The sequence below is a fragment of the Astatotilapia calliptera genome, chromosome 18, assembly GCF_900246225.1.
Source record: "Astatotilapia calliptera chromosome 18, fAstCal1.2, whole genome shotgun sequence".
Classification (NCBI taxonomy): Eukaryota; Metazoa; Chordata; class Actinopteri; order Cichliformes; family Cichlidae; genus Astatotilapia; species Astatotilapia calliptera.
In genome coordinates, this window is record NC_039319.1 from 8,478,985 (window position 1) to 8,491,655 (window position 12,671).

Sequence of the window (12,671 nt, forward strand, 5' to 3'; positions counted from 1 at the left end):
AAGCTTTTATTTATACATGAAAATGTTGCCTTTTTTTGGCTGTAATGTGCAATTTCATCTTCTCACAAAATGTAAGAGAAAAACTTCTGTATTAGCACTTACAAATATCACATTAGCACTCACAGACTTTCAGCTCTAAACCACCCATCACATTTCTCATAACACTGTAAATTCATCTACAAAGAACGCTACATGCTGTATAGCACGCAAAAAACACCACATACCCATCCACCCACACAGACACGCACACACCGCCCACACACACTGACACAAAACACACACATACACACAGTCACACAAGTGATAATCTGACATGTGATGCGAATCTTGTGTTCAACTCAATTTAATTCACAGGTTCAGTAAAGGTCTGCACTTCTCTCTCGCCTCCTCTCGCTCTCTCTTTCTCCCTCACACTGTCTTTATTTCCTGCTCCTTCATCTTTAAAACTACAGCTTCACCATCACTTGCTGGCTTCCCAGATCCCCTCTATTGCTTTTTATTTCTTCACTCTCCTCTCTGTCGGTCCCATCGCCGTCCCTTCCTCCTCCCGCTCTCATTTTGTTGTTGGTAATGCTCTCTTTGTCCTCGTAGCCTTTTACAGCGTGGACCTGCTGACAAACACATTTGATAAACATGTTGTCCTCTTTGTCTCTTTTCCTGCTTCTCAACCATCTATCATCGCCTTCTGTCCATCTTTTATGCTTAGTCGTCGGCTGCCATTCTTCCCGCCATGACATACGGTCACTCAGCCTTTTGCTCATCTCATAACCTGAACTTGAAGCCATGTCATGAAGTCTGCAAGTTGCAAACACTTGCACCAACAAAGATTATTAATTCATTGGTGATCCATTAAGGTGCAGATGTTGGCTGTATGATGTATAAGTGGTTGTTATTATGCGCCCTGTATAATTACATACAGCTGTGGATGACAGTGTAGGCGTACAGATTGTGCAGTGCAATTCTCACCTGCAGTTAGCTCACCCACACATACGCAGGAGATCTGCGTTCATTCACAGACCAAAACAGCTTCTAGACATCACCTGGCTGCGCCTGTAAAATGTCAGATAAATAAAATTTAAATCCAGTTAATATATGATCAGTGTAAAGCCACCTACATGTGTGGATCATGTTTACGTAAATACCCAAAACACACATGCATCTTCTCACTACCTGCAGGCATAAGTGGTGGCAGTTTATTGTTCATCCTAGACCTCCTCCTCCTCTCCTCCTCCTCCTCCTTCTTCTCCTTCTCCCCAGGGTGCTTTCACCTCTGTGGTTGCTATGCTGCGAGGTGCTGGAGTGGATGATGTAATCTCCACTAATACTTTTGTCCCCCTCCACCCAACCTCCTTCTTCCTCCTTGCACCCCAACTGCCTGCCTGCTTGCCTGCCTTTGCCATCTGAATCCATGATGTCATGTTAGGATTGGGCACGGAGGATCAATGAGTGCCCCCTAGTGGGATGTCACGCTCAATTATGTCTTTGTCTGCGAGTTGAGGGTTCAAAGAGAGAAAAAGAGGGTGCTGTAATTGGAACAGCTCAGTCCGTAATTCTGCAGGAATTGATGTGGCGTTATTGAATATGTGGCCACGTCTGATCAGTGTTAGTACAAAAACCATTTAGCTGTTTATCGCTAACTGTGTTACTATACTGCCGTTATGCGTGTGTCCTTGTGCATTCATTACCCCCCCTTGTGTTGTTTGTGTAGAGGGCATATCATATCATTGTGATCTCCAGATGCTGTGGTTAATGAAAAAAGGTCTTCAATAAATCATGTTATCTGTGTATTATGATAAAAAGCTTTGACACTTTCCCATAAATACGTGTCGCCTTGCTCTCTGTTCTCTGCCTGTGATGGATGTAAAACAATCGGGGTTCAGCATTTATCCATTTCAAAAGAGCTTTTACATTTGCTTTATCCTGTGAACAAATCAGGTCTGAGTCCTCTGTTGCACAGTTACACAAAGGACAGAAATAATATTAAAAACTGAATGAGAGAAGATGGAGAAGAGGTTTTTGGGTTTTCGTTTCTGGTCTTTATATAAAAGGCATGACAAGTACCTCAAGGAACTACAGTTTAAATGGTTAATTCACCAATATTACTGAGAAACTGTGTTTTTTGTGACACATGTTCTGTTACAGACACACACAGAGTTTTAATTTATAGTCATAACGTTTAAGCTTTTGACTGCAACCCCCCGACAAAACAGGTGAATGACATTTGTCTACAGTCTACAAAACATCACCTAAAAAATTCAAGAGTGACATGTCTTTTCAGAAAATAAGAGACTAGATAGAAAGGCCTACTATCTATCTAGGAATATTACTGAATTCAGATGAATGCCACCTTTAAATTAGCAACATTTCTTTTTATTATTTTATTACTTGTAGCACAGACTAAACTTTTTTAGTAATTTCAGATTTTGGATAGCTTAACAACAACTTTTAACATACAATTTCACAAGAAAGGGTAAATGTGACGAATACCAGCTTGTTTTCTTCTAAGTGACGTGGAAACAAAATATTTCACAACAGGAAATCATCACAGAGTATTTCTAAAAATATATATACTTTCCTCCTCAGAAACAGCAGATACACATCATTCAGTGAATCCAGTATTGCTGTGATGACTCATGTCTGTAATTGAAGCATTTAATGTCTCTTCCTGCACTCCAACAATCATTTCAGAACAATCAGTCTTCCCTTGAAGTTGGCTCACTATGTATGAAAAAGTATGTGACTGTAATAAAAACAGACCGAAGTAAATGAGTCACAGTGTGAGTTATATGCTCTCTAACTGAAAGTTTTCTTGGTTTGTTCAACAGCGTGGCCCAGGTATCGTATCCTGCGTTCTCTCGACATCGGCCAGTACAACTTGGAGATCTCCAACGCCGAGCTTTCTGATGACTCTCTCTATGAGTGTCAGGCCACAGAGGCCGCCTTGCGCTCCAGGAGGGCTAAGCTCAATGTACTCAGTAAGTACCCTGCTGCTACTGATACAGGGGTCTTCTCCTGGTGCATTTTTCTGATTTTCCTCAAACTAGTTAAGTAATTATGCATTGAATCCTCTCAGTACTGGGTTTCCTTTTTGCTTTCATTAAACCAACCTTGTCATAAGGATATAAATCTCCCACATCCTTAACATTTAAGTGGAAATTGCAGAAATTGTTCTTTCTACAAAGCCTCTGTGCCAGCTTGCTTTTGTTATAATCCCAAATGTGCTGTTTGAGATTTTGTAGCTTTAAAAACAACTGAGCTGCCACTACCCAAACCCTTTCAGGAAGATGTCTGACAGAAAAAAATTCTCAGTTCAGCTTGCACTAATACACAAAATATTGCATGAAAACAAATTAACCAACGCATAGGTCTCACCTATTAGCTTCAAAATGTCCCTGCAGTGTGCTGGTTTTATAAACGCACAAGAATTCAAACTAAGAAAGACTTTTGCAGCTGTATACTTGCAGGTTAGGCAACCAGCATTTCTATTTTTTGCTTACCAAGATTTAGAAGGTTTGGTAAATGATAAAGTAAATAATTAAGAAAATAGGTGTTACTTACAATCACATAGTGCTGCCAATCTGATTGATAACCTGGGACATCTTAACCTTTGCCAAATACTTCACCCAATGTGTATGTATTTTCACATTGTGCTGTGCTGTTAGTCCATTTAGATAGTTTTGGGGTAAATTGCCCGTTTTTAGAGATATTGGCTAGAAGTTGCTTTCCCTTAAATATAACCAAGCAAGGCGACAAACCAGTTAGAAGTTTTATGCAGGTCTAATTTTATTCTACCAAACTACATGCAATAACCATACCTCTGTGCAGAAGGTAGCGTGCATCTACTCGTGATGAGAAACTCATTCTAGTGACAGTGTGACAGGGTGTAAACATTAAAGACGACCTCCTTAGCTGAGCTAGCTAGCTGCATCCTTCCTTTGGTGGGCGGATGCAGACAGAGGTAAGAAAATAGCTCCTATGAAACAGCTCACAACAAAATTGTGGATTTTTTTATGAGTAACTGGGTCATGCTTTCTGGAGAGAGACATCGCTGCTGATTTTTAGTTTGTTTGCTTGTTTTTGGCACTTGGGTGAAGCTAGTATCTCCAGAACTGGGCAACTCAAACCATAAAAAAGCAGTAGATTAAACAGGAGAGGAAATGCATGAGGAAAATATGTACATTTAGTTGAGGGTGAACAACTCCTTTAAACGGTTAGCTTAACCAAGAAGCTAATTGTGTTAAATAGGACATCAATACCTAAAAAAGAAACACATGAAAATCATGCCTCTAGTCTTTTGATATGTATGAAAGTTTTTTTTACAGTATTATGTGTTTTTATGGTTTACTATATGTATATGTAAAGTTTTTTTCTTTATTTATGTGTTCACACTTACATAAATGTGTCATTTTAAAATATGAATTTGCATATCACCCCTTCAGTCCCACCTGAGGACCCAGTGGTCGAGGGATCCCCTGAGCTCTTGCTGATGGCTGGTACTTCACACAACCTGACCTGTGTGACTCGTGGGGCCAAGCCTGCGGCACACATCCAGTGGACCAAGAATGGCCTTCCTGCGGAGGGGGCCTACCACTCCACGGTGACTCATACACACCCATGCACACATGCAGATAATAGCAGCCACACGTGTGTGTGTGTGTGTGTGTGTGTGTGTGTGTGTGTGTGTGTGTGTGTGTGTGTGTGTGTGTGTGTTTTTTTCCAAGGGGAGTTTGTAAAGCTCACATAATGATGATTTTGATGATCATGAGTTCACTTGTCGCTGTAAGACTATGTAATACAAACTGTAGAACAATGCAATCTTTGTAATATAATCCACTCTGTCTGTTTATTTGTTTTTATGCTTTTTTTTTTTTGCTGGAGGCTTGTTATGACGGGTAAATACAGTATGCACACCTCGGGCCAGGCGGCTTCCCAGAAGTCCTCCAGTCAAGAAATAGTGTGCCGATCATTAGTATTTCACACAAAGCGCTCCTTACTATTTAGTCAACAATACACTCACCATATTTATTAAGAAATGATTAATGGTTACAGATTTTAACCTACAAATCAACAGACAGAAACTTTCAATGGGCTTTTTTGGCTATAGTAGCAGCAATAAAGGTGCAGAAACATTACTGAAATGTCTTTGCTAAATCAAAGACATTTCAGTAAGTCTGTTTCCCCTCACACTGAGAAAGCCACAGTTAGAGCAAAGTTCTTACATTTTGAAATGAAAATTAAACCATGAAACTCGCTAAAAGAGGACACGACAAACTTTCAGTCTTAAATTTCCTGCTCTTTGTCAGCTGTAGAGAGACATCAAAATGTGCAGTGTTAACACAGCATGTTGCTGCTGAGCAGATGAAATTGTTAATGTGTAAAAAAACAACTAATACTAGAACAAACAAACTAAGAGCACATCGCATTTCCCTCTTTGGGCTGCTATGCATTGCTTCATTCATCCATAGTGAGTCTTAGAAAATATCACAGACTCTATTTTTATGTGTTTTAACAATTCAGTTGATGCACTAAAGCGAGTCTGCAGGGGCAGCTAATTAAAATTAGTGGTTAAGTAGATGTACTTGTGGTATTTCGTAATTTTTGTATTAGAAAAAAAAATACTGTCGCACTTGCACACCTACTCAACACATGTGTTTAATTACACTCTTACTTCAGTAGACTTTATATTGCGAGTGTCAGCCATGCCTTCTACCCGGAAGCAGAACACATGCTTTCCAGACATCTCTTGCATTCCTCGCTTTTCAGTCGTGACACAACTTAAAAGACACAAAGATCCAAGACATGTTTTATTAACCCACTGCCAGAGATTTTCTTTTGTACACACATACAGGCAGGAAATGTATTTGGTGACACCTTGCACACAGTCGCAGTGTTACATTTCTTCCATGTTCAGATTCCTCGCCATCCCGCATATTCTCCTGTACACATGAAAGCAGGTCTGCAAGTGCACGCACGCATAGACACTCGCTCGCATATGCACACTTGCGCTTTTATATGCACAGAGATGCAGCAGCAAACACTGACTCACGCACTCAAACACAGATGTTTTTACATCTCATCACAGCTAGCTTTATGCCCCCCACACATGCTCATACATATTACATGCTGCTCTTATATTACCCTGTTACTGACCACGCATTTAAACTACATTGAAAGCTGTACACAGTTTCTTGACAGATTTGGTGGCTGCGTTTTAAAAAATGCCACCTCCTCATTCCAAGAAAGCTGGATTTTATGTTCATGTTTGCCAGAAGAAGATTTATGGCGTCTCTTTTATGACTGCCACTAAGGACTGTTTACATTATTGATTCATCTATCAATTCTTTTCTCCTACATCTTTCTTTTCCTTCTTAACTTCACATACTTAATATTTTTTTTTTCTATTTTTGTCCATGGATTTCTATTTATGTTCAATTATTTCTCATCTCTCATGGCTCCATTAGTAACTCACCAGTGTCTCTTTCCTTCCCCCACCTGACTTTCTACCTTTATTTCTCCTTTTTTCATCCTTCCTCTCCTCTGTGTATCTTTTCTTTGATCTTACTCTGTGGGCTCTTCTCCCTAAATTCCTCTTATCCTGTCGTCTCCCCTGCTAATGCTTGCCCTGTCTCTGCCTTTTTCTTTGTCAAACAGGAAGTGCTGCCAGACAGGAAAAGGGTTACGACCAGGAGCTACCTGCCCATCACACCAGTCGACACAGACAGTGGCAGCAATTTCACCTGTGTGGCCAGCAATCCAGCTGTACCTATGGGGAAACGAACCACCCTAACCCTCAATGTTCACCGTATGTTACTCTTCCTGTCTGCAAGACTTTTAAACACACATAGATGCTCTGGTGATGAAGCAGAGAGTATTTTTTGCAGACAGACTGCAAAATCAGTAAATATTTTTAATTAGCTGTGCCAGCACTCACCAACTTGAAGTAATTACCAGCAAAAAATAATATACATGTCAGTAATGTTCAATACATTCTCAAATCTGGATGTCTTCCAAATTGATTTAGCTTGATTTGTGTTGTTTTAGCACATATTTGGAGGCCCGAAGCAGTTCAGGAATCTACTGTACTTTATCACCCGGTGAGCCAGAAAGTTTTTATGGTGATGAACATAGGAGTTATTGTCAAGAAGGAAAAAGTAGCTTTAATAACTGTTTTACTTAAGATATAGGATCAGTGCAGAAGTCTATAGGTAACCAAAGTTTCTCCTTGAACGACGTTATATGAATCAAAGTCCCATATCCACAGATGTATAAAATCAAACACCTAGGCATGCAGCCTGCCTTTCACAAACATTTGTGAAGGAATGGATTGTTCTAAAGAGCTCACTGAGATTAAGTGTAGCACTGTAATAGGATGCCACTGTTCGTCCTAAATATTCCAAAATCAGCTGTGAGATGAGTTATTCCAAAGCATTTAGAAACTATAGAAACTCAGACACATTCCCAAAACTCTGCTGACTTAATAACTGCAGGTTTCCAAACCTCCTCTGGCATTCATGCAACATCAGCACAAAAACTGTGCACCGTGCGCTTCACAGCATAGATTTCCAAGGCTGTAATATGTAGGTGGCCCAGTACTTTTGTTCATATAGTATGCAGTCATTATATTATTCACACTCATGATCTCTATATAAAAGATAAAGGCACCGCTGTGAATTCTGATTTGCAGAGTCCAGTGTTTTTAAGCTTTGGCTTTTTAAGCATTTTCTCCATCAGCATTTTAGAAATTTCAAGCAGAGGGCAGATCTGGGAAACTTGCTCTTTCAGTAGCTGCTTGTCTTTCACATGCTAGGCCCACCCTAAGTCATAATCTGCATTATTGTTCTTCTGGATATTAATGGGGACTGTAATATATAAAATGAGCACACTTTTATATTCACTAAGGACCGAAACTTTCAAATGAGAACAAAAAACTCATCAGAACGTGTTCACTGAGGTTTCGGAATAAGGGAACCCAGAGTTTTCTTTACTACCAGAGTTCCTTTTGCAACCATAGGAGGTGTCCCTCGTTGAACATTTAAAAGAATGAAGGTTGAAGGTACTTCTGGATTGCCATCTGCTATATGCATATTTTATAAATACAATTTATGTTCACATTATTGTTAAGTTCATTTAGAATATATATCAAACGTGTATCTCTCCCTGTGTAGACCCTCCCACCGTGACCCTGTCCATCGAGCCTCGCTCTGTCCTTGAGGGAGAGAGGGTTACCTTTACCTGCCAGGCCACTGCCAACCCTCCTATCATGGGCTACAGGTCTGGATGGGGTTTTTTTTAATATGTGTTTATAGGTTTTTGTTCACTTCAGGCTATGAGAAACTTTTTGATGCTCGTCCTGCAGTGCAGATAAGATGTTTAAAGCCAATATGTTTTCTTTCATCTGTGTGAGTGCGCTCATACCCTCTCCCTGCTGTTGCTCCTGAATAGCAATTTCTGCTTAGAGAACAGAATTGATAAAAGTACTGAACATTTGTACAGCTAAACGCTGACTTTTATCGTAAGTGACAGCACTGAAGCACTAAAACTGCAAAATGCTGGAGTTTAACACGATGGTTGTAATTTGAGGTTTGAGACTCCAACAGAGGGTCCCTGTGTGGGAACACTGCCAGGTACTTAGGCACTAGGCCTACTGAGTGAACATTAAATGTCATCTAATGGACGATGTGCAATATGGTTATTTGATTTTGAGTCAGGTATCTGGCAAGATACAGCACGGATAACAGAAATGAAGAGAAATTTCTTGCAATCGTTCCCTCAGGTTTTCGTATTAAAGTCGTGTAAATGTTAGCTTAATTGATAATACAAAAAGAATCATTGTCTTATGGTGAAAATCTAACATTTAGATAACCTCAAAAACCCATTATGCTTTTGAAATATCCCGCTGGGAGGTCTACATAACAATGATTTACAACGCTTAGAAACATGTTGAACTGTGTGTTGTGCTGTGTGTCTCACTGTCAGGTGGGCTAAAGGTGGCGTGCTGCTGGAGGGAGCCAGAGAAAGCGTGTTTGTCACCACCGCAGATCACTCATTCTTCACCGAGCCCGTGTCCTGTCAGGTGTTTAATGCCGTGGGAAGCACTAACGTCAGCATCCTTGTGGACGTGCACTGTGAGTAGAGTGCAAACACTTCTTAGCTGAGTGGGATTCTGATGACATGAATGCGCTTTGTGCTCTTTATTTGTCTAAAAAAACATGCTGCATTTATATTGTTACCATACACCATTCGTGTATTGCGCAATGAGTAAATTCCCAATAGGCTGTTATTGCGTTTTCTCTCGGTTTAAACTGAGTTTAACAAGACAGTTAAATGAATTAGGTAAATAATCAAAATATGAAAGAAGCAATGTGTTCTTCATAGTTAAGGACATATTCATAAAAAGATTGCAGTGAAAAAGGAGAAAAAGAGAAAAATGTTGCACAAAAATGTCTTCCTTTATGATAGTGAAATGAACAGAATTCTGAATTCTGCTGTAATAAAACTTCTTTGTAATCGCATGTTTTTTTTAAACGAATCAAATGAAAATCAACTCAATTTTATTTATGTAGCACCAGATCAACTCAACAGCCACCTCAAGATGCTTTATGATAAAGAGAAACACAATAATAAACTTTATATTGTTGTAGTACTGTATATTGTATATAATGTGTTCTATACAATATAAAGTGTAGACGACTGCTGAAAATCATAAAAATAGCTAAAATAATAAGTTTGACAAAAAAAATGTAATAATTAAAATTTTCGATACATTTACATAAAAATCTTTATTCTATTAAAACAGCAAAAGTGAATACTCCTCCTCCTACTACTAATTTTACTACTGCCATTAATAATAGTACTAATGGGCTCCTTCTGCCCTTCCTGTAATGCTGTGGCTTGAAGTGTAATGGCTGAAAGCATCACTACATGTTTGTTGTTTTGCTTTGAGGAACAGATAAAAGAGAAGAACCGGAGACTCTGCGGGGCATTCCCAGTTCATAAAACAATAGCATTTTCAGAGGCCGTCTGATGCAAGGGCATGTAGACTTGTAAACCTTAAAGACTAAAAAGGGAATTTTAAAATTTGTGCAAAAACTACCAAAGCAGTGTAAATAGGCTTTAAAGTGCTTTTCTGGTCTTCGGTGTGCAGAATCTATTAGTTTTTTGAAATTCGGATTAAAAACTATTTTGTTTTTGTACCTTTTACATAAAATATAAGTGTAATTATTGTATTTTTGTTTTGCCCTAATGCTTTTTGCTTTTTGTCTTTGTAAAGCACATTGAATTGCTTTGTATGAAAGGAGCTATATACCGGTAAATAAATTTGACTTTGACTTTGGTAGGAACCCTTTTGTTGCTCATTTGGTGATCGGATTGCTATTTTCTTTCAGTTGGCCCCATACTGGTAGTGGAGCCCAGGCCGGTTACAGTGGATGTGGACGCAGACGTCACTCTGAACTGCAAGTGGTCTGGAAACCCTCCTCTCACTCTCACCTGGACTAAAAAGGGTTCCAGCATGGTAAAAAGACATTGTTACCTTTGAACTTAAATCTAAGATCACCCATTCATGATGGATTAAAGTATTATTTCTATAAATACTTATTAATTACTGAAATATATAGACTATAAAGTGAGAACAGCTAATGTAATTGTAGTCCTAATCATATAATATATAAGCACATCTATATTAAGGACCTAGATTTTGTTAATGTTTGCTCAGTTGTAAAGCCATCTTCATATCTTAAATTTTTAATTTTTAGCTAACAAGTTAAAAAGAGCTTGAGGGGAAAAAAAACTAATGGTGCCCTCCAAGTAAATCAACATGCTATATGAATTAAAAATAGATAATCCTCCCTCCAACCTCCTTTTTTAACATCTCTCCAGTCTGCTTATCTCTGTTCTTTTCCTCTTCATCAGCCTGTTTTTTTTCCCTACCTGTGTGTGTACGTCCAGGTGCTAAGCAACAACAACCAACTGCATCTGAAGTCAGTGAGCCAGGCTGATGCAGGCCAGTATGTCTGCAAGGCCATCGTGCCCCGAATTGGCGTGGGAGAGACCGAGGTTACGCTCACTGTCAACGGTCAGTTAATCTTCACTTACTCTGCATTATCAATTAAAGTGTCGATATTAGCAAAACTCTCAACATTTGTAAAGAGATCTCCCTACACAAAGCAAAGCCCTAATTCTTAATAAACAAGGCATAATGAAACCACACAGACCTGCAGGATGTGTTTATTTGATCTAGTGTTAAATGTAAGCATGCATCTATCTGAATCGCTCTGACAGCTGAAGAGACTGAGTGAATGGAGCACAGTACTGTATGGGCCTGTCGACCCGACCTGATTTATTCCGGCCTGACCCAAATGATCTAATCAGCTAATTTTTCAGTCATGAACAGGCCAAAACCCAATATTTCAAAATCTCACAGAGCGGCCAGCAGGTACTTAATAAATCAAAACTGATTCACCAAGAACACAGTGATAAAAAGAGAGTTCACAAATGCCCCTTAAATCTTCACTAAATAGCCAAGTTCCTGATCAAACAAGCAAAGAAAATCACTGGCATGTCCTTGCAAATGAAAAGCTAAAAGCTTTTTTCATTTTATTAATGATCTGGTGATTATTTTGGCACTCATTCACTAATCAGACACTTAGTGTGAACACAGTAAAGTATTTGTACCATCCACCTCGTTCCCATGACTCACTGCAAAGCATGATGCATTGTTTTAGTGGAGCTATTTATACTTCTGCAGAGCACGGTTACTGTATAGCACACCAGCTTTGGTTTCATAGTTCAGCATCACACTTTATCTGACGATTGCATGTGTCATACATTTAATCAACTTAAATATGCTTTATAATACAAATATAATATTTACATAAAAATAACCTAAATGAGTTCAAAATAGCAACAAAATGGCAGAAAAGAGAAATAACAAAGAACAGAGAGAGATGAAAGACACTAAAAAGTTATCATCCACGGGCAGCTCGAATGGCAAACGCTCCTTTTACAAAACAGCAGAGCCTCTTTCTCCAATCTACAGAAATTTAGAGACATATATGGTGTTAATAGGTCTTTGATATACTTCAGAGCAAGGCCGTTTAATTCTTTAAAGAAATTAATAAAATTTTAAAATCAATAGAGAATTTAACAGGCAGTCAGCGCAAATTTGCCAGCACTGGAGTAATGTGATCATTTTTTTAAATACCAGATCAGCAGAGATTTTTTCTCGGCTGGATTCAGTTGCGAGAGCTCGAACTGATGATTAAAACCACTGCAGTCAAGTCCAGAAACACAGTAATTAAATCCATGCATGACAATTGAAAATAAGATGACTGGATGTTATTTTCAACTTGTGAATCAATACAGAGGTCAGTGCTAAAAGCAGCTTTAAATATTTTCCTCACATTAACTTTATTTTCCACTCTGATTTATTTTTATTTCTCATACAGAGTGATGGTGGGCTATGCAAGCGCCGTTACATGCGTGTTACTTTTATTAGCCCGGTTTCATTACTGAAAAGGAGAGCACTGCAGTGCGGTTGCTGTGTTAACAGTCTTTCATTCACTGTGATAGAGAGTGACAGTATTGCAGCGAGCAGGTTTTCAGTGACTTTGCTCAGAGTGTTTTTGTGAAAAGCAGTAGATAACAGCAAAATCTTTCTGCAACTTGCTCAG

General features: G+C 38.9%; 1 protein-coding gene across 2 annotated transcripts in view; it reads left to right on the forward strand.

The window, feature by feature from the left end:
• kirrel1b (kirre like nephrin family adhesion molecule 1b) overlaps positions 1-12,671 on the forward strand; it is an 81,714-nt gene that overhangs the window by 51,149 nt on the left and 17,894 nt on the right. For both annotated transcript variants that reach the window (XM_026148658.1, XM_026148659.1), the window contains exons 3-9: positions 2,826-2,975; positions 4,440-4,597; positions 6,652-6,802; positions 8,166-8,271; positions 8,977-9,125; positions 10,386-10,513; positions 10,948-11,074. In XM_026148658.1, the coding sequence (XP_026004443.1) occupies positions 2,826-2,975; positions 4,440-4,597; positions 6,652-6,802; positions 8,166-8,271; positions 8,977-9,125; positions 10,386-10,513; positions 10,948-11,074 (969 nt within the window). The remainder of the gene's footprint in view (positions 1-2,825; positions 2,976-4,439; positions 4,598-6,651; positions 6,803-8,165; positions 8,272-8,976; positions 9,126-10,385; positions 10,514-10,947; positions 11,075-12,671) is intronic.